At 51.8% G+C, this 22,039-nt stretch overlaps 2 protein-coding genes and 1 long non-coding RNA gene across 8 annotated transcripts in view; 2 read left to right on the forward strand and 1 right to left on the reverse strand.

Annotated features, from left to right (window-relative positions):
* The window catches only part of KDM5B (lysine demethylase 5B), an 86,129-nt gene extending 68,820 nt beyond the window's left edge, over positions 1–17,309 (forward strand). For 2 of the 6 annotated variants that reach the window (XM_038541856.1, XM_038541857.1), the window contains exons 23-27: positions 1,662–2,147; positions 3,855–3,966; positions 5,080–5,234; positions 7,093–7,413; positions 7,947–11,632. In XM_038541856.1, coding sequence (XP_038397784.1) covers positions 1,662–2,147; positions 3,855–3,966; positions 5,080–5,234; positions 7,093–7,413; positions 7,947–8,084 — 1,212 coding nt within the window. In that variant the 3' untranslated portion in view covers positions 8,085–11,632. The other 4 variants (XR_005361779.1, XM_038541855.1, XM_038541854.1 and 1 more) reach the window with 4 other exon arrangements.
* A 637-nt stretch (positions 17,310–17,946) lies between these two features.
* LOC111096578 lies at positions 17,947–20,111 on the reverse strand. The gene is made up of 2 exons (XR_005361545.1): positions 19,773–20,111; positions 17,947–19,580 (listed from the first exon to the last, which is right to left on the reverse strand). It is a non-coding gene; the product is annotated as an uncharacterized LOC111096578 (long non-coding RNA).
* A 692-nt stretch (positions 20,112–20,803) lies between these two features.
* SYT2 (synaptotagmin 2) overlaps positions 20,804–22,039 on the forward strand; it is a 78,946-nt gene continuing 77,710 nt past the window's right edge. The window contains exon 1 of the mRNA XM_038541859.1: positions 20,804–20,944. The gene's annotated coding sequence lies outside the window, so the exon portion shown is untranslated. The remainder of the gene's footprint in view (positions 20,945–22,039) is intronic.

Genomic DNA, 22,039 nt, shown 5'->3' on the forward strand with positions numbered 1-22,039 from the left:
TCTGTGTCTCTGCCTCTCTCTTTCTCTGTGTGTGTCTCTCATGAATAAATAAATAAAATCTTTTAAAAAATAAAAATATAAATAAATAATAAAATAAAAATCTGTGCTTTACCTCTATCTATATTTCTGTATCAGTGAAGTGCTGGAGGAGGGCTTTGGTGGTCAAGCCTTTTGTTGGGAAAACTGGATATTAAGTTCAAGGTGGTAGTGGCTAACTCTTGACATATCCAGTGATTTTATTTTATTTTATTTTATTTTAATATTTTATTTATTTATTCATGAGAGACACAGAGAGAGAGAGAGAGAGAGAGAGAGGCAGAGACAAAGGCAGAGGGAGAAGCAGGCCCCATGCAGGGTGCAGGGAGCCCGACATGGGTCTCGATCCCGGGACTCCAGGATCACACCCCGGGCCAAAGTCAGGTGCTAAACTGCTGAGCCACCCGGGCTAGTGATTTTACTTTATCATATTTATTTTATTTTTTTAAAGATTTTATTTTTTCATGAGAGACACACACACACACACACACACACACACACACACACACACAGAGAGAGAGAGGCAGAGAGCTAGGCAGAGGGAGAATCAGGCCTCATTGAGGGAGCCGGACGTGGGACTCAATCCTGGGACTCCAGGATCACACCCTGAGCCGAAGGCAAGCGCTAAACCCCTGAGCCACCCAGAGATCCCCTAGTTTATCATATTTAAAAGGCTTTTTACTTGATGGTGCATAATGAATAAATCCATAATGCCTGGACTTGTTTCAGTATTGGATACCTTGTGTAGTAACTAGGTGCTTTAGTCTGTTCATATAAAGTTCCACTTACAAGCATCTTGTAAATATTGTTCGGGAATATGTTCAGTATCACTTTAGCTTTTTACTGTGTAGTTCGTTCTGTTTATGTGTTCTCTTCAAGTCATTTATACAGGTTAAATGAACTCCCTACTTTCCTGGAATGTGACTCTCATCTTAATAGAGAGGAGACTTTACCATTTGAATATACCTCCCACTCTGCAGAAAAGCAGCTTGTCTTTGTGCTCTAATGAGCTTATTTTATAGCATGTACATGTGTGCATGGATGGAAGAAAAGTCTGGAAAAGTGGTTTGGTTATTTCATGAGGTATCCGGTTTCATTACCTGCAGTGGCTGTGTCCAGCACACATGTAAGGCTTTAATCTTAAAGGTAGTAGGAGGTTTAAACTACTGTTGGTAGTGGCTGCTCTAGAGACTTTTCCATCCAAATACATCTGTAAAAGAACACAAAAGCTGTTGAAAACACGGAGATCCTCAGGAATTAATTTACATAGAATGTGAAAAGCATGTATCTTTCAAGAGAGGTAAATGTGCAAGGAAGTTGGACTTCAAGAAGTAACGTGTGCTGAGTAATTGCTCACATTGTTTACTGTGTGCTGGGCAGAGAGTGCTCTGCTCTATTGCATGTCCCTCATTTAATCGTCACTGCAGCCCTGGAAGTGGGCCTTACTATTAACTCCATATTATAACATGTGAAAATTTAGCCACAGTGGGACATGCTATCCAGGGTCCTTCACACAACTCAGTGGGACAGGATTCAAATGTAGATCATCTACCCTGGGACCCTTGAGTTTTAGGAGAGGGCTAAATTCTCTCTGACATGGTCCTTGACTGTTAACTCCTTTCTAGATGGCAACACTTGGGGAAGCCCGCCTAAGAGAAATGGAAGCCTTGCAGTCTTTCAGACTAGCCAATGAAGGGAAGTTACTGTCACCTGTCCAAGATGTGGAGCTGAAAGTCTGCCTATGTCAGAAGGCCCCAGCTGCCCCTATGATCCAGTGTGAACTCTGCAGGGATGCCTTCCACACTAGCTGTGTGGTGGTACCCAGTATTTCACAAGGCCCCCGAATCTGGCTTTGTCCCCATTGTCGGAGGTCAGAGAAACCTCCTTTAGAGAAAATTCTGCCCCTGCTGGCCTCCCTGCAGCGTATCCGAGTTCGCCTTCCTGAGGGAGATGCACTTCGATACATGATTGAGAGAACCGTGAACTGGCAACATAGAGCCCAGCAGCTGCTTTCATCAGGGAATCTCAGATCTGTGCAAGATCGAGTGGGCTCAGGACTGTGGTATAGCAGATGGCAAGCTTCAGCAGGACAGGTGTCTGAGACCAACAAGGTGAGTCTGGACTTCGCCGGTTACTGGAATCTGCCGAGCTCTGTCCCTTTCCGCAGACCCTTTCGCTCTGGTACTGCTGCTGTTCCTGGTGATGCTTGACCTACCAGCACGCACTTTTCAGCTCCTATCACTTTGAGGGGTGTGTGTTACTGTGTTGTTTTACTTTCCTGTGCTCCTAGCAATCAGAAGTTGTCTCTCTGCCAGTCTGCTTCTGTAGAGCAGATTTCACCTTTTCGTAGATATGTACAATTTTCCCATTTATGTGTATGAATCCAGATACATATTTAAAATATGTATCCAGATACATAAAATATGTATCCAAATTCATATACATGAATTTTTATAATTTTTGCTTGACTTTTTCCCCCTTTTCCTCTCATATAAGTCACTGACCAGAAGGGAAAGTGCTTTCTGCCTTGTGTCTCTTACCACCCTTTGAGGAAAGAATAGGTTTTGAAGTGTCCGAGTACTGTGCTGCTTCAGAGGAAAGGCAGAGGGTTTCATACCACCCATGCTCTTTCTGCTAAAAAGCTAGCTTCTTTTGACCATCACTGGGATGAGCAGAGGTTTTTGTCTTCCTCCATAGGAGGTGACTGCAGGAAAAGAATGTGAAAATATCAGGAAAGTTACAATCAGGAAGGCATTATTCAGTCTTCATACAAGTTTGACTTGATGACTTTTAGATCTCATACAGATTTCTCTAGCAGAGATCTCAAAGCTCTCATGTGCTATACTAACACAGTGAATTATGAGTTAAATGTCAAACAGATCAAAGATAAAGATAAAAAATTGATTTCTGTCATATTTGTTTCCTTGTTTTCTTTTACATTTCTTTCCAGGCTTGTAAAATACAGTCAATGCCTGGCACTTAGCAAATGATGAATTAAATTTTTGTTGCATAGGAGGAGTTGTGATTATTTGGGCAGCCTACAGGGGAGACATTTATATTCTTGTTTACACAAAATGCGCTAGAACTTTACCTTTATTTACTAGTTCATAGTTAAAGGAGTGTTCTAGTGTGTGTGTGTGTGTGTGTTTTTTTTTTAAGATTTATTTTTTTATTCATCATAGAGAGGAAGAGAGAAGCAGAGATAGAGGAGGAGGGAGAAGCAGGCTCCATGCCGGGAGTCCGACACGGGACTCGATCCCAGGTCTCCAGGATCGCACCCTGGGCCAAAGGCAGGCATTAAACTGCTGAGCCACCCAGGGATCCCCCTCTCCTAGAGTTTTTTTTTTTAAGATTTTATTTATTTATACATTTATGAGAGACACAGAGAGAGAGAGAGAGAGAGGCAGAGACACAGGCAGAAGGAGAAGTGGGCTCCCTGCAAGGAGCCCGATGTGGGACTTGATCCCAGGACCCCACGATCACGCCCTGAGCCAAAGGAAGATGCTCAACCGCTAAGCCACCCAGGTGCCCCTCCTAGTGCTTTTTAATAAACATTGAAGAAGGAAGGAAGGTAGATGTGCCTTATTTCCCAATAGTGCTCTTGACCTCTCTGGAATCATTCTAGATAAAACCAGGAAGACTAAAGGCTTGGTCCATAGGAGCTGATTTGGCTAAATCTAAAGTACCTTGAGACTTACTTTCAGGAAAGAAGTTCTTTCCTGCTTGCCTGCTTGATAACCCAAACTCCTTTCCTTGCACTGTTAGAAGAATTTTTAATTCTGAAAAAGCCTTTCTATAAAATGTTTTCTTTCCATTAGGTGTCTCAGCCTACGGGCACAACATCCTTTTCCTTGCCTGATGACTGGGACAGCAGAGCCTCGTATGTACACTCTCCCTTCTCCTCTGGCCGGAGCTGTATCCCCCTCCATGGTTTGTAATTATTATTATTATTATTATTATTATTGGGATTGGGTAGTAACAAGTGATTTTGCACTAGGTTTTTGTTGTTCGGATATATAAAAAGACTATCCTCAAGTGTTGGTTATGGGCTACTGTGTATTTGTAAGGTAGGAGAAGAATCATGCTTTTGAAGGTTTATAATGCAAAGCAAATAGAAGAAGCCTTTAATACATTGCTTTCAGGGGTTGAAAGGATTAATCCCAGGCCAACTGACTTTTCCACATCAGTCATTTCAGTCAGATGCTAAGTCATGGGCTCCCTAGGGACCTTAGAGATAATCTATACTTGAAACCTAACCTCTTTTTTTTTCTTATATAGTCGACTCGAACAACACAGGTTTGAACTACACAGGTCCACCTATGCACAGATTTTTTCAAAAGTATAGTACAGTACTGTAAATGTATTTATTTCGTAGGGTTTTCTTTTTTTTTTGTCATAGGGTTTTCTTAACATTCTCTTCTCTCTAGCTTGCTCTATTCTAAGAATACAGTATATAATACATAAACATACAAAATATGTTAATTAGCTGTTCATGTTTACTGGTAAGGCTTCTAGTCAACAGTAGGCTACTAGTAGTTAAGTTTTGGGGGAGTCGAAAGTAACACATGGATTTTCAACTCTGCAGGGACTCAGCACCCCCAACGCCTTCCACATTGTTCAAGGGTCAGCTGTACGCATACATGACTGCCTTGTGAGTTCTGGGGCAGCCGTGGCTAGAGCCCTGATCCTTAGTGTGTTTGGTAACGGGGCTGGAGCTACCTAATCCACTTAGATTGCTCACAGCCTGGCCTATTCTGTGCTTGATAACAAAAGCTGTCAAGGCAGATGTATGGCCTCTTTGCGTTCACAATAATTAAGTGAAGAGAGGACTCACTGTAAAGTTAGTACTTCCCTAGTAATCAGAAGACTGAGAAGGTGTAGCTTGAGCTCTTATATTGTGGCTTTAGATACATTAAGTGAACCTAACTTCAACTGAATGTAATTTTATAAGGACAGGGCGGCAGTGGTATGAGGGGTAGTCCTGCTTTTCTTGCAGGTCTAAATGTCCATATGAAACATTCCTTATTGTCCTCACTTTAACAGGTGTTAGTCCAGAAGTGAATGAGCTGTTGATGGAAGCCCAGTTGCTCCAGGTATCCCTTCCTGAAATTCAGGAACTTTACCAGACTTTACTTGCAAAGCCAACCCCTGCTCAGCAAACTGACCGAAGCTCACCAGCTAGACCCAGCAGTGAGAAGGTGAGTGTCTGACAGGCAGCCAGGGGAATCCAGTCTACGGTGGGAGAGTTTGATATTTAGTGTCATTCTGTCTAAATAGTTTGGTCGATGAGATACTGTCTTTTTTTTTTTTTTTTTTTTAGATTTTTATTTTAATTTATTCATGAGAATACACAGAGAGGAGAGAGAGGCAGAGACACAGGCAGAGGGAGAAGCAGGCTCCATGCAGGGAGCCGGATGCAGGACTCAATCCGGGGTCCCCAGGATCATGCCCTGGGCTGAAGGTGGCGCTAAACCGCTGAGCCACCTGGGCTGCCCAAGATACTGTCTTGATCCAGAAAAGGGTGCAGACTATCTACCTCACAACCCCATTCCTAAGACTCACATCTTGGAGTTTGGTGCTGTTTTTATTTTTATTTATTTTTATTTTTTAATAAATGTTTATTTATTTATGATAGTCACACACACACACAGAGAGAGAGAGAGGCAGAGACACAGGCAGAGGGAGAAGCAGGCTCCATGTACCGGGAGCCCGACGTGGGATTCGATCCCGGGTCTCCAGGATCGCGCCCTGGGTCAAAGGCAGGCGCCAAACTGCTGCGCCACCCAGGGATCCCTTGGTGCTGTTTTTAAAATGAACTGTAAGACTTTTCTTTTCTTTTTAGCGTGGTGCTTCTCATCATTTTCATGTGATAATAGCTAGAAGCAGAATTATTTTTCTTCTGTAAGAGAAATACTGTAGAGATGAAAATGTAATTATAGCTGGGAAGGCCTTTTGGTATAAAGCTTTCAGAATGTAGAGGATATTGGAGCTAACATTTAATGAATGCTTTAACTGCTTTAACCCTAACAGTACAGCTGGTGTGAGGACTGGGTCCTCAGACTGGGGTGCCTGTTTGTGGAGTGCTGACTTACTTGAAGGGATAGATACCATGTATGTCCTGTTTCTTAGCATAAAGATGCCACTACTACAGTAGTGAGCTAGCTGACCTATAACATTCAGAACTCCTGAGAATATAGTCAGGATAAAGAAGAATCTCACTTCAAATACATACTCCCCACTGAGTGTGGAGCCTGATGTGGAGCCGATGTGGAGCTCCATCCCACGACCCTGAAATCATGATTAAAGAGGAAGGGATTAGCACAGCTCCTTAGAATTCTGTAGGTCAGAGGACAAGCATATGCGCCTAGCTAGAAATTACTTGGTAGTCTCTTCCTCATGGAGTTGGCAAAGAGAGGAATGTAGGAGTTTCCCCCGTCTCCTAGTGCTAATTTGAAAGCTAATCATGCCTTTAACATTTCCTGCTTCCACTATTTCTTTTGATAGCTCCAACAGTTAAGTTAGCTACACTCAAACAGGTTGTCCTATAAGACATGAGGGGACGTGGTGGCAGTGGTGTCAGGGTACAGTGTTACTTTTCATTTTATGTAAGTCTTCTTTACACCTGATGTGGGGCTCAAACTCCTGACAAGGTCAAGAGTCACGTGCTCTTCCAACTGAGCCAGCCGGGCACCTGAGATTGCAGGATTTTTCAAATGAGACCATCTGGTTTCTTTTTTTTTTTTTCTTTTCTTTCATTCTTTTTTAAACAAACACCTGATGAAGTTCATATACTTTTTTAAAAAAAATATTTATTCATGAGAGACAGAGAAAGGGAGAGAGGCAGGACACAGGCAGAGGGAGAAGCAGGCTCCATGCAGGGAGCCCAATGGTGGGACTTGATCCTGAGTCTCCAGGATCACGCCCTGGGCCAAAGGCAGGAGCTAAACCACTGAACCACCCAGGGATCCCCCCATCTGGTTTCTCATACAGCTAATACTTCACTGGTTTGAGTAACACGCACACTGTGGGCTAAAATTGAACCTATCTTCCCTCCAGAATGAGTGCTGCCGCGGGAAGAGAGATGGAATCAACAATCTTGAGAGAAAACTTAAGAGACGCCTGGAAAGAGAAGGCCTCTCCAGTGATCGATGGGATCGAGTGAAAAAAATGCGGACCCCCAAAAAGAAGAAAATCAAACTGAGCCACTCCAAGGACATGAACAGTTTCAAGTTAGAGAGGGAGCGTAGCTATGAATTAGTCCGTTCTGCCGAAACCCATTCCCTGCCCTCAGACACATCCTATTCTGAACAGGAGGACTCTGAGGATGAAGATGCCATCTGCCCAGCTGTGAGCTGCCTGCAGCCAGAAGGAGATGAGGTCAGTGAGGTTTGGGCCATAGAGGACGTGCTTTCCCTTAACTCAGAAACCCTGTAAGCTACACCTCATCTCGCTGGGTCTTTCTCTTCTGCTTATCTGCTTTGAGCTGATCTGAATGGATTGCTCAGCCCTCCCCCACTGATATCTCTGCTCTTACCATCGTTCCTGGGTCTTCTCCCTTTTCTTGAAGAAACTCTTATTCTTCCCTTTTTCCTTTTCCTGCTCTTCCAGCTTTCACCTTCCCGGCGCTAAGAAGGTGGGAGGGATGCTGATGTAATGCCCTTTTGCTTACTTATCACAGGGCGGCGCTGTCTTAACCCCAAAGCAGTCACGACTTGAAGAATGGCTTTGACTTGGTTGCTTTGGCTGGTGGGCCAGCTACACTCATGTGGCGTAGCTGTTGTGCCAGAGGTCCCAGTGGTGGGACAGTGGCCGTTAGTGGCAAACGGCCTGACTATCTTGAGGCTGGCCTGCCCAATTTTGAATCACATCTTTTCCTCTGAAAACCCCGTCTCCCTGCTCTTTGTAACCAGGTGGACTGGGTCCAGTGTGATGGCAGCTGCAATCAGTGGTTTCACCAGGTCTGTGTTGGTGTTTCTCCAGAGATGGCAGAGAAAGAAGACTACATCTGTGTGCGCTGTACTGTGAAGGACGCACCAAGCCGAAAATAAAAAATACAAACACAAACACCCCCCTCACCCCCACCCACTTAATGTAATTCAGGACTCCAACCGAGAAGATTTCTTCAATTTCTCAGCAAAGCTACAGGACTGGTATTCAAACCAGCCTGTAAACGGTGCTATTTCTATTCCTTACGGGATCATTTTTCCAGAACTCTTTGAAAAAAAGAAAAAACAACTAAAAAATTTTTTGACACTTTTTGTATTTTTTTCCTTAAGAGCTGTTTGTGGTTGTTGAGGTTTGAAATGCCGACTGCTTTTTTTGCAGGGGTTTCCACCAATTTGGAAGGCATTGGAGCTTGCACCTTTTCATGTACAGCATTAAAACCTTACCTCTGTCTGGGATTTACCGGCTTAAGAGTCCAACTCAGTTTCAGTGCCCAGAAGGGCACCAGAAATTCCAGTAAATCCTCATTTGAGGAATTTCTCTCTTGTTTACTCTGTTACCATATCGGGGAACTTAAGTTTTTCACTTTTGGGGTTTTTGTTTCTTTATCCGCTTTTCTTTTTCCTGGTAGACTAGGTTTATTTATCTAAGCAATAACTTCTATGTTGGTTTCAGTGGCTGGAATTAAAACAAAACAAAACAAACTTCCAAACAGTGTGTTGGTGCTTTAGCATTTGGTTGATGTACAGAACACAAATGTCTAGTTTCTAGTGTCACTGATGAACTAGTGATGTAGAAAAGAGACTGCTCTGTAAGTAATTGCCACAGCTGTATTTTGGCTTTTCCCCTGCCCCTTCCTTCCTCTCCTATTTTTTTGGTAGCTTGTATCAAATGTTGCAGTTTTTATTGTGGAATAAATCCTTGGTCCTAATTTAACACTAAATGCTGGTTATTTAGAGCCATTAGACTACATACAGCTTCTCATGCCCCTCTACCTTGTGGGCTTTGAAGAGCTAGAGTGGGGGTTGCTTGCTTTTGCCTCTGCCCAGCCAGGCTGTAGTAGCAGTGTCTGGCGGGCCATATGCCTCCAGTCTCTGCTAATAAAGAACCCCCGTCCAGTCTTCACCGAATAGAATTTGTCTTTAAAGCCATGCTTTTTTAAATAAGATTTTCAGAATGGTGGCAAGTCATTCCAATCCTCAAGTCAGCCCTCCTTGTGGAAATGATGTCTTTATTATATTTGAGTTGACAGGGACACTTGGTGTTTAGGGTTAAGATGTCCAAAGGAAATCTAAGGAAGATGATCCTTGCGGAGGGCTAGGAAATTATGGGTCAAGGGACAGCTTGTGAACACACAGGCTCTGCCTCCGTGATTTCGTTTCCTGTCTTTTTCTAACTCTAGCTCTTGTTACTGGTTGTTGATAGTCCACAGCCTTTCCCGTCTTTTCTTTTTCAAAGGGCTCTGTTCTGCAGTGGAGAAGACCTTCTGGTGAACAGAGAACAGACTCTTGCTTGGTTTTTCCTCTTCTGTTGGTAATACTTATTTTCCCCCGTTCTATAGCCATAAACCTGGAGATGGGTAGAACTAGTAGGTCTTTAATAAAACAAAAACAGCAGTTTGTAATGTAGCAGAGATTTAAATGTACTATATCCCCTTTGATGCAATTCAAATAATTAAATCTCTTTAAGAATGACTTGTAATTGTCTGCAGTTTTCCCATAGTCGTTGCAATGTCTCTCCTTGTCTGATGGGGGTTCTGGGGCCAACAGAGAAGAAGAGTCTCCAGAGTACAATCTGGAAGAGTAGTGGTTTGGACTTTTTTAAGTATCCAAATCCTTAGAACCCCCTGACATTGGGACAAAATGCCTGCTCTCCCAGTTCCTTTGGGAATATAAGCTAAAAGGGGACACTGCAGCTAAAATGGAGCCTTTGCCTGTAGAGAACTTTTGCCCATCTGGTATGCACCTCCTTGGCCCTACTCGGTTTCTTCCTCACCTATGGGTTCACAATCCCTGACGACAGCATCCTGGTGACGTAGATTCTCTGCCTCTATGAGTTAGAGGAGGAAAGGCAAGGATGTGTGTATTTGCTACCCCCTCTCCCATGTGAGAGTGTCCGCTGCCCAGGTGATACTGCTGGTGAATGACAAAGGCTGGGCAGCGTCTTCCAAGTCTCCTGTACTTTGCCTCCTACCTTGTGCACTGACACAGCAAGGGAACAGAGGTACAGCTACCTTCTAATCGGTACCTTCTGTTAAGTACCCAGCTCGACCACAAAATGATGTCACCTAAGAACCTTGTGTACTGTGTGTTAGCCATGAAGCCGGTCTGTGTCCTGGAGAAACTTTTGCACCTGGAGAAAGAAGAGAAGAAACAGAAAACACACAGAGAAACTGATGCTCCATGTCAGTGGTCCTGCAGCTGCATGAGGTGTGAGAAGGAAAGACTGGTGGCCAGAGCCTGAGCCCGGGGGGTGAAGGAGCCAGTGCGCTTGGCACCGAAGGGTGAACCAGTGCCCCTGCCCCCATGCCAGTGGCTGCTGTGTTTTTGTTCTTCCTTCCAAATCAGACTCTGGGGGTTTCTTAGGCAGAACCCAGAAAGGGCTTGCTGCTTCTGCAGCCTGGAGAAAGATGGTGTGATTTGGACTAGCCGTCAAGGAGGTGGATGTCTTTACACCTTCATTTCAGCGTCCTGGGAGGTGGAACTCCCTTTTGTATCTCAAGGTTAGCCTAAAGCCAGGGATGCCATCTGTGGTGGCAGAGGTGGGTAAAAACCCGAGTTTCCCCGCTTCATTCTGCCAGACAGCTTTAAAAAATGATTTCATGTTTTGGCAGAAGTATCTGAGATTGAGTCAATTTGCTATTAAAATTAACATGACCTTTTGGGTGTTTGTGCAGGAAACCCTGAGAGTGGATCCAACAGAGTGGATGCCTACCTTGAAGGGGGTAAAATTTGGTTTTGCCTCATCCCTTTTTGTTGGGCTCTGAAGGCCCTTTGTATTGGGTTTCGGCCTCTTCTGCTTTTACATTTATAATCCTGCTGGGTATTTGGCACTTGTGGCTTGGATCAGGCATTGATGGATGTTTAGTGCCCGTGGTTGTGGGCTCAGCCCTGCCTAGGTTTGCTGCCGTAGGACACAAACTGGAATGGATTATAGATGGTCTGCCTGTAACAGGAGATAGAATTGAACAAGTATTTCAAGAGTCCTCACCCATGACCATTCAGTACCTGACTGTGCTAGTCCGTGCTAGTCCGTGCTAGGCATCAGCTCGCATTCAGAGGTCTGTCTGCCGTATTGATGTAGAGAACACAGCCCTCTTCTGGTGAAAGGTTGCCTGTTGGGAAGAAGAGCTGAGGAAAACTGTGAAGATCCAGTGCCTTGATTTAGCTCCATGAGAGTCAGAGTCCTTTCTCAGCTCCCAGTTGAGCACCAGAGATGATGGCCTCACACCTTTTGCCCCTGTCATCAGTCCCTACCTAGCATGTGGCTCCTCACGCCTCCCAACTTCATGAGAGGTTCCATGTATAACTTGTAATAGAAATGTTATTGAAAAGCTGCCTAAACAAAACATTGTATAAAGTTAGGAACTTGTGTAAAGTAAAACTGTTGTAAATCCATTTTGAAAGTATAAAGAATCAATTTGTAAAGTGTATTTCAAGTCTTCCAAATTTATGTAAACGAGTTTTCATGTTTCATGGTTGCTTGCATAGGAATACCTCTTTACATTTTTGTCGGTATGAATGGGATGGTTTAAACCAGCCAACAACAGGTCATCCAGCTCCCTGTTTTGGGTCTGGGTTAATTGTATAGGATGAAGGGCTGGGACATGGTGAGTCTGGATGTATCTTTTATTTTCAGGATAACCTGCTGCATTGCCATCGAGGGATGGAATTGTGATGTCATTTGATGTATTCCAGGTGAGTGGAGGCCAAAGGACTATTCTTTCTGTTTCCCCTTAAATGGAAAGAGAAATTAAAAAGTTGCCTTTCTAAGGAAATAAGTCATTTTTTCTAAAATAAGTACCCAAGAAACCTCCCCTCCTCCCAGTCTAGTTGGAGAGGAGTGCGGTTTCAGGCCCTGACTCCTCAGCCCATGTCAGTGGTTTCCCCTGGACCATAATTTTAGCGGGAACTTCAAAAGCCCCTTTTACATAGGATTGGAGCAGGTTGACAGTTAATTGAAAAGTCAGTTAAGTGTGAAAAAGTTGTACATAGAAGTTAGCCTGTCGTGCACAGTTAATAAAACCTAAAATTGAGGAGAATCACAGAAGGCAAGGAAGGACCTTCATTCACCATAACCGTCATGTAGGATCTGCTTTTCAGCTGGGACTTCTTTCCTTTTAAACCGTAACCCTGAAGTGGGGCTTGAAATCCCCATCTCAAGATTTTTTATTTTTTTAAGGTTTATTCAGGAGAGAAGCTGAGACACAGGCAGAGGGAGAAGCAGGCTCCCTGCAGGGAGTCTGATGTGGGACTCGATCCCAGGACCCTGGGGTCACGCCCTGGGCTGCAGGCAGATGCTAAGCCGCTGAGCCATCCAGGGATCCCCTTCCCACCCCAAGATTTAAGGGTCACATGCTCTACTGACAGCCAGCCAGGTGCCCTAGCTTGGGCATTTAAAATGGGTAAGGAATTTGGAAGGAATTGGACTAAAGAATTCTAGAAAATTTACTCCTTTCTCCAGTCTGCGGGGTTTCATCTGTATCTAATTCAGTATCAAGTTTTACAAGCAACTCAATCTAGATGTTTTTTTTCAAGTCACGTCTACACCCAAGGTGAGAATCCTGGGATCGAGTCACGTGCCAGCCAGTCACCTGCTGTGACCCCCCCCCCCCATCTAGTTTTTATACAGATGGTTTTCCCTTTTCCCTCAATCCATTGGTTTATGTAACAATTAAAACGAGTACTCACGGACGGACTAGAGTGTGCTGAGGAAGGGGTGCGGCCTCGCGGTCCGGCTCCCGGCTCGGGAGGGGGCTGCTGCCGGCGGCGCTGCACGATGCCCCGAGGGGGCCGCCCCGGCTTCCACCTGCCCCGCGGGGGCCCCTGCGCGCCCAGCAGCCGGCCCGGCCTTGACCTGGCCCCGCGGGCACCGCGATGCCACGATGCCCCGGGTGCCGAGGCGGGTTTGCTGGGCTCCAGGCCGAGCGGGCCGGACCGGTCCGGGCCGGGCCTGGGGCTCCGATCCTCCTGCTCACGCTCCACCTTTCCTGGCTTTGGTCCAGTGGGTTTACGTGGAAGTTCAGGGGAAAGCGGGAAGGCCGGAGCCTGGGGACGACGGCCCCGTCGGCCCTGGGGGTGCCCCCCACCCGGGGGCGGGGCCGAGCCGCCTGGAGCCGCGGGCGGGTACGAGCTGGGGCTTCGCAGGCGGGTCCCCGGGTGGCCGGGGGGCGGGGGCGGGGGCGGGGGCGGGGCGTGGCGAAGGGCTGGAGGGGGCCAGACACCGCCCGGCGCCCCTAAGCCGGCGGGCCCCGGAGCGCGCGCTGCCGGGCGTGGTTCCCGGGGCTCCGCGCCGCGTCTCCCGCCGCTCGCGGGGTGCCGTGGTCTCTGCCGTGGGCTGCTGCGCTGGACACGGGGCGCGGCGGCGGTTCTCGCTCGTCGCGGGCCCGGCCTCCCGACGGGGGGCGCTCGGCACCCAGGGCGGGGGCCGCGGAGGGCGGCGGTCGCGGTCTCGGTCTCTCTCTCTCTCCCCCGGGCGGGCGGGCCTCGCGCCGGAGCCTCCCCGCGGCAGCACCAGGGGGCAGCAGAGGCCCGGGGCTGGGCGGCTCTGCCCGGGTCCCAGCCGGGGGGCCTGCGGGTGTGGACGCCGGGCCTCCCGCACCTGCCGGCTGCTCCCTGCGGCGCCTTGGGATGCAGCCGAGGGCAGGGCCAGCGCCTCCCGGGTCCGCGGCCACCTCCCCGTCGGGGGCGTCGTGCACCCGAGGTCCAAGCCCTAAGGCACAGCCAGTTCCTGGGCTGCTGGCGTCCCGGGGGCCCCGCGCCGGGCCCGGGATGCGGAGGACAGAAGCCCAGGAGCTGCGAGCTTCGCGGGAGGGACCTGGACGGCCGAGAACAGAGACACCTCGACTCGACCCGACCCGCGACCCCGAACAGTCCAGTCCAGTACGTGCCCGCCGCGTGGTGCCGCTGAGCCGGTCGACACTGGCCTACAGGGTCCCGGGAGGTGGACGCCGGCCTCCGGCCTCCGGGTCCCGGGACAGCCGCCTCCCCACCCCGGGGGGTTGGCGTCGCCTCCAGCTCCACCGAGGGGCGGAGCCCTGGATGCAGACCTGCTCCGCGCGTGGAGGAGGCGGAGGGGCCGGGAGTCCGCCGAGCACCTGCCGGACTCACAGCGTGGCGGGAACAAGACGTGGGCTCGGGCAAGTCGAGGGAGAAGGCATTTCAGGCCAAGAAATGGGAACCGTGATGGGAAATCATAAATCAACACAACCCTTAGCATGTGCTGAGCACTCTTCTGAGCACTTTGCGTGTATGAACTCGTCTAGTCTTCACAACATCCCAGTGGCCTTGGCGCTGAATCCACTTTACAGATGAGAAACGAATTTAGAGGTTAAGGCTGAGGCCCGTCCCACTGTACAGAGAGGAGCCAGGATTCAAACCCAGACAGTCAGCGTCCAGCGTCTGGGCCCATAAGGACAAGCGGGGAGGCCCCCGAGTACCCTCGGGCTTAAGTGCTGTGGGCTTCAACCCCACCAGCGGCAGGCTAAGGTTTGCAGGAGCCTGTTTTTAAGAGAAGTGAGTGAACATCGTGTCCCGAAGTGGTTTGGGTGTCGAGCTGCGTCGTCACCATCCCATATCTGTTCCTCGGGGCACCGCACAGACACCTACATCAAGCTGGACAAGGCTGCTGACCTGGCAGGTGTCATCATGCAGCTGGCCCACCTTGCCCTTGCACAGGCAGCACTGTGAGCCTTGTGGACACTGCCTCGGGCTCCTGGCCCGCCTGCTGTGTCCATTTTATTCCCATTAGGAACACGATGCACTTTCCTCCCTTCTGCACTCCCCACCAGGCTTTCTAGCCAGTGTGGATGGTAGGCCTACTCCAGAGCAGCATATTGTCATTAAACTGGTTTCTGTTGGGGAAAAAAAAAATCCCGGGGGCCTCCCCCGCATTGGCCCCCTCCCCTCTGTGGGGCAGAGGCCACGTGTTCTGGCAGGGAGGCCCGGGAGAGCTGTGGTCAGTGCCTCCCAACCCCCATGGAAGCCCGTGGCCTGCGTGGCGTGCCCACCAAGCCTGCCCTAGCCGTGCCCTAGCTGTGCCCTAGGCCTCGTGTGCAGCAGGCAGGTAGCCCGGGCCTCTACACTCGCCAGCTCCCCTGGGCGAGTCCCAGGGCTCCTGCTGCCTCCCGGAGCTCCGGGTGGTCCTCAGCACCTGTCTGCCACAGCCGCGTGCTAAGGCCCTGTGGGGGCAGCTGGGCTTGGAGGCCACCCGGTGGAGGAGCCAGCAGGGGAAGGGACCGCACAGGGCCCTGCACCCCACCCCCACCCCCATGACTGGTTTTTCTGAAACATAAAACTGATCCAGTTCTTCTTGTGTTCCCCACGGTTTCTGTTGCCCCCTAAGGAAAATCCAAGCGGCCGATCCGAGGACCCATCATGAAGCGTTTCCCCTTGTGTCCCACAACTGCCCCGTGGGCCCCAGCAATCTTCACCTCCCTAAGCAGAGTGCTCCCCCGGCTTCTGTTAAGGCCCCTCACAGCGCTTCCAGACCCGCTGCGCCTGTGTCTCCACGGCAATGCCTTCAGGTGAGCCCAAGGGCTTCAGCACATGAAGTGGAGGCCTCAGGTCAGGTGTCCAAGGTCCCGGCTGTCTGACCCTGACCTTGAAGATCTCCGGGGGTGTAGGCCTCTGTGACCTATGGCTTCTCTGCCTTCTCTGCCGGGAGAGCCTGTCCCTTCATCCCCCCCACCCCGCCCCTCCCAACTGGTCCTGTCCCTGAAGGCAGCTGAAGGTGACCCCTCTGGGAAGCCTGCCCATATTTCCTGCCTCCAACCACGTGGTCCCTGGCTCTTTCCAGCCCCCCCCACCCCCACCCCTGCACCCCTGCCCCAGTACCATACACTCCTCTGCTGGTGCCTGTGGCTCCCTGCGTGTGGCTGCCCCTTTCCCCACATGCCTTCCCTAACTTCCCTAACGGCTCTGACCTCCAGGCCCTAACAGCACACCAGGCAGATAAGATCCTTGCTGGTGGTAAAATCTTGTGGGCGGGATCGATGGTGAACACGTGGAGGAGTCAATGAGTCTGCAGATTTGCACCCAAGGCTGAGAGGGAGGGTGGCAGGTGGTCCTGGGGACACCCAGGCAAGCAGTACAGTCCTGGAGCTGCTTCCCCAGATGTCCCCTGCTCCGGCTCCATGCTTTCCTCCCACAGCTAGGGCGCAGGTAGGGGCAGAGCTGTGCTACAGCCTCAATTCACGGAGGGTTTTAAAGGACTCGCGACATTTAAGGGCCGGGGTTAGTGATTCAGGAAGTGTTACGACTTACTGTTTTCCATCTCCTTGATGATGGGTAGCTTTATTTTTTATTTAAAAGTTGTTTTTTTCTTCAAAGTAAAGTCTATCCTTAACGTGGGGCTCGAACTCATGACCCCAAGAGCGAGTCCCAGCTCTACCAGCCGAGCCAGAGCCAGCCAGGAGCCCCAGGGATGGGTAGCTTTAAAGCCCGTGTTTGCCCTCCGGGGGGAGTAGACATCCTACCCTTGGATGATTCCTAGTTCTGAGCTGCTTGTTCTTCACATTCCAGAAAGCAAGCACGTCTCTGCATATACCACCTCCTGCTGCTTTTTGAAGTGGCTGGACGAGGAGGCACTAATTACTGGGCAGACTAATCCAGAAGAACCATCTTCTCTATTAGAGGAGTGAAAAAACGCTCAGAGATTTTTACCTGGGAAGTGAAGCCATGTCACTGGTGCTTCACGGGGGAAGGAGGACTTGTCTATTCTGGTGTTTAAAATATTACTCCTTTTTTTTTTTAACTCTTATTTATTTAAATAATCTCTACACCCAACATGGGGCTTGAACTCACGACCCCAAGGTTGAGTCTCCCACTCTTCTAACTGAGCTAGCCAGGCACCTGTAAGATTATTACTCCCTTTGAATCTGAGATGGAAAATAAAAAACACTTTTAGACAAATTAGGGGATAGAAGAATATGAAAAAAATGAAGTCCCCATGATACTTATTAGTTCCTGGAATATGTTAAAACTCTGAAGTTATTATTTGTGACTTTGTGAATTTCTTTTATATGCCAGATATGGTCCTGAAAACATTAAAATGCTTCCCCCCTAGGAGTGTAAAATTATAAATTATAGATAGGAAGTCCTTCTCCACCCTCCTCCTCCTCATTCTGTTGTATTTAAGAGTTTTATTTGACTCCGTTTTATTTATTGTTTTGTTCCTTGCACAGGGAATAATTACAGTTCACTTACTCAGTTTCCTGGAGGAGGTGGCCTTCACTGGCCTTTTGGAAACCAGGGATTTTTTTATTTTTAATTTAAACCTAAGGATTGTGGATTGTATAATTATTTTCTTTCCAAATAAGAAATGATTATTATTACATTTTAAAAATCACAGAACTCCAGGGGCACCTGGGTGACTCAGTTAGTTAAGCATCTGCCTTCAGCTCAGGTCATGATCTCAGGGTCCTAGGATGGAGCCCCCATCCGGCTCCCTGCTCAGCGTGGAGTCTGCATCTCCCTCTCCCTCTTCCCCTCCCCCTGGTTGTGCTCTGTCTCTCTCTCTCTGTACCTCAAATAAATAAAATCTTTTTAAAAAAATAAAAATCATAGAACTCCAGTCTGAATATTATTAGACACACACACACACACACACACACACACACACACAAAATCACTAATTTCGGGAATCACTTCCTATAACCCAAAATTTGACTGAGTTAGGCTTCAGGGAAGATTCCAGTTCAACCACACACACCAACTTGGGATAAATAGAAACACTGAAGTCTTTAGGTTTCAAAGGCCCACAGTTGCAGGTAGGGTATTTGTTGGAGGAGATCATTCATGCTGGGATAGAATCATGCTGGGGTCACCACTGCTTTGGATTATATGATGTGTGATTTTGTTCATGGTTTTCTTTCCCCCCCATCTGATGAGTTAATGTCTTCTGTATTAAGAACATCTCTATGTGATATCTAAAGGTTAAGTGGATTTTAGTATGAAATATGGTAATTTAAGTAAGATTTTAAATACACTTGAGGTTGGTACGTCCAAACTCAGATTAGCAGGTGAAAACCAAGGCCTTTAGTGACAGGAATTGCACATAAGTAAATTTATACAACTGTTTGCTCAATGCCCGTCAGTAAAGCAGGTGTGCTTCAGTGGAGAGTATAATCCTTGTTTGCTTAGTTGTCAGAAACAATAGGAACTGCTCCAGAAGAGTCCTAGGGACCCGTGGAGGGGAGGGAGGATGGGAACCACAGCTTTAGGGCCTGTGAGTGTTCGGCTGTGTGGGAACAGAAAGCAGGAAACAGGGAGCTGGCCTGGCCTGTGCCTGCGGTTGGCTAGCCTGTCTCCGGCTCTTTTCTATTTGCTCTGACAAAAAGCAGAGCTTTGAAAAGCTTTGGGAAGACAAAGGCTCCCCCAGAACCCAGGGGGAAAGTATCCGTGTGCTAGGAAGTGCAAGTGCTACCGGCCCCTGGGAGAGGGGGTCCTAGAATGGGATTATTTACTGAAGACAGGCCACTGACTGGGGAGGCGCAGGGAAGCTGGGTCTGTCCTGGGGAGAGGTGTGATGGGGGAAGAGGCTGCATTTCCCTGCTCTGTGCTCTCCTACTACGGAAAACCAGAGAAGTGAAACCTCCGGGCAGCTCTGTTCAGTGGAATGTGCTGAAACCCTGTGGCCGGTGGAGTTACAGGCTCTTTCTCCCCAGAGAACTCCTGGAATTGGGCAACCTTCCTGCCGTCATGGATGCAAAGTGCGGGGGCTGGTATGGGGGGGGCAGTCCTCTGGATGGCCCCTGCAGGAGTGCATGCAGGTGGGGGCCGGCGTCTAAGGCTACGCAGCGTTCATCCTTTTTCCCAGGACCAACCTTTGAAAAACAAAGGGTCAGATAATTGGCTGGGGGTGGAGGGTGGGTGACTTCCATCCTTTCCTGCTCCAGCTGAAGCCCAGGGGAATAAGCGGGAGGGAGGCTGATCTCCTGATTAGGTTTGTAGCCCAGACACTCCTGGTCCTGGTGAATTAAAAGAACATTAAGGCCATAGGCAGAGACGCTGCATTTTTCATTTAACCAAACTGATTGTGGCATTGACTCTAAATATTCTGGAAAGGCTGGCGGGCTGCTTCCACCCTGCGGCAGGGTCCCAGGTGGACTCAGAGCTGGGGGACAGGCAGCAGTGGGGCCAGCTGGCGCGGCTGGCTCCGAGCGATGAGGCTGCACTCCGAGCCTGCTCCTGCGGGAAGCTCCTGCAGATGCCCCTGCAGATGCGCGCTCGGTATGGGGTGAGCCCCTCCGGTGAAGCAGCATTCCGGGGATGCAGCATTCCGGGGATGCAGCATTCCGGGGATGCACCCCGGCTGAGGCTGGCGCTGAGCGTCCTCCGGACAGTGTAGGGCAGCCCGTTCAGTCCCTCCTACATCAGACTCTGGGCCGCAGGTGCGGTGCAGGTGAGCGGGGCTGAGTGTGAGCCCAGGGCCGGCGGGCTCGCTCCCCTCTCGCTCGGGCAGCCCTGCCCCAGTGCTTTGGGGCGAGGAGGCTGGGGGTGTTCTCCGGGGTCCCACCGCTGCCTCCCCCTGCCCTCCAGCCTCAGATCCGTGTCCTCTCTGCAGTCCTTCACCTGTGTTCTTTCAGTCGGTAAATGCGGCCTGAGGGCTGACACCGGCCAGACCCGAAGGCCGCCTGTCCCTCGCGCAGAGGCGGCTGCTCCCGGCCCGGCCTTCATCAAAGTTGCGCGGAGAGCGGACGTGGTTGCTCCGATGGTGCCGTTGGCGGCTCCTGCGGCCCCGCCCGGGGTGAGGAGGGGGCGCGGTGCCTGCAGCTCGGCGCCACCTCCTCCCGCGTGGCCTCCTGGCGGCTCCTTCCTCGCGCGCCGCTCGTGCCCACCTTGACCGGGCGTCTCGGGGCTGTCATTCAGCGAGTGGGGTTCCCTTCTCTCCCCTCCACCTCCTCCCAGACCCTCCCCGCCCCCACCGCCCTGCGCCCCCCACCCCCGCCCTGAGTTCTCCCAAGCATCCCCGTCGTCACCCCTCCGGGCTCGGGGGCCTTACGTGGAGGAGCGCGTGGGGACGGGGCTCGGCGATCCCAAACGGCCAGAGGGCTCCCGAGCCCGGGAAGGGAGCCCCGAGCTGCCCTGGGCTCCGGAGGCCGGGGCGGGGGTGACGCTCCGGCTCGGGGCGGCGGCCCGTCGCGGGCGGGGACGAGGACGCCCGGCTCCGGTCCGACTGTGCGGGGCCCGAGCCCGGCCGTGACCTTGAGCGCGGGGCGGGGGCGCGGAGGGGAGCGGGGCGCGGAGGGGAGCGGGCCCCGCAGGACAGGTCGGCCCCGGCCCCGCCCCCGGCCCGCCAGGCCCCGCCCCGGCCCGCCCCGGCCCCGCCCCCGGCCCTCCAGGCCCCGCCCCCGGCCCTCCAGGCCCCGCCCCCCGCCCCGCCCCAGGCCGCCCCGGGACCAGCCCAGGCCCCGCCCCCGACACGCCAGGCCCCGCCCCCGATCCACCCCGCCCCGCCCCGGCCATGCCAGGCCCCGCCCCCGGCCGCCAGGCCCCGCCCCGCCCCCGCGGCCCCGCCCCCGCCCCCGGCCGCGGCTCCTCCCCTCACTGCAGCGCCCGCCGCCTCCCGCCTCCCGCCTCCCGCCTCCCGCCGCCGGGGCGCAGACGGCTCAGCTCAGCAAGTCTTGCGGCAAAGGCACTTCGGGCCGAGTTGGGGCCGGGGCGCAGCGGGACACCGGGCCCGGGGACGCACGCCCCCCGCGCGCCCTCTCGTCGGGCACCGGGTCCTCCGCGCCGCCGCCCGGGTAAGTCCGCCCCCGCCGCCGCCCCCGCCCCCGCCCCTCGCTCCCCCGAACTTCGTCCTCCGGGTCGGTTCCGTCCTGGGCCGAGGGGCTCGGGGCGCGGGGCGCGGGGCGCGAGCGGAGCCCGGCCGACGTCCCCAGCCCTCCCCAGCCCTCCCCAGCCCTCCCCAGCCCCGGGGCTCCGCGGCCCGCCCTCCCGCCGGGCCTCGGGCCCCCCGCGGCCCCCTCCCCGGCTGCCCCAGACCCGCCGCGCTTCGGGGACCCCGGGCCCGCCAGGTGGGGGCTCTGCGGGCTGCAGGGGGCGGCGTCCCCGCACCTGGGAGAGGGCGGCGGGGGACCATCGGGTGTCGGGAGGAACTGGGACGGGGACGCCAGAGGGGGATGGAGCGCCCCGAGCCTCCCTCCAAATCTCATGACTCAGCACGACCTAGGACGTCCCGTCCCCGCTCAGCCCTCCCGCAGGGCTGGGCTCCCGGCCCCAGAAGGGCACAAGCCCACCTGCTCTTCCCGACTCCTTCGTTGCCCTCCCCACTTGGGGTCCCCTCCCTCCGCGTCTCTGTTTACGCCCCTTTCCCTCAGGACACGGAGGGGGGCTTCATTTATTTTATAACTAAAAAGGTTGTATGATGATTTGTCCTCGTACCCCATTAACCCAGTCCCTCCCCCACTCTCCTCTCCTGGTCCCATCCCCACATTCCACAGGTGCCTTCCCGACACCCCCAGCCCCAGCCGGCCAGGCGGGAGGGGGCCTCTAGAGCCCCAGCTGCCCCTCCGCAGCACCCCCCCATTCCCTGCTGAGGCGGACAAGTAGATGTTCCGGCTGCTTTCTCCTGTGGCAGCGGGAAGGCGCAGGACGTAGGCGATGGCCCAGGAGGGGGGCACTGCGGAGAAGGGCAGAGGCTGGACGGGCGGGGGCCCCGGTTGGAAGGGGTGGGCACAGGGATGAGCAAGTGCTTAGGCCCTGTGTACCTGGAAAGACAGGAAGGTGGGCCAAGGTGTGACCTGGCCAGCTCTGGGGGTGCCTTCCCCTTCTTGGTCCCCTGCCGCCCCGAGAGGGTCTCCCCGGGCAGTAGATTATCCTCAAGCTGAGCCATCCAG

The sequence above is a fragment of the Canis lupus genome, chromosome 7 (genome assembly GCF_011100685.1).
Source record: "Canis lupus familiaris isolate Mischka breed German Shepherd chromosome 7, alternate assembly UU_Cfam_GSD_1.0, whole genome shotgun sequence".
NCBI lineage: Eukaryota > Metazoa > Chordata > Mammalia > Carnivora > Canidae > Canis > Canis lupus.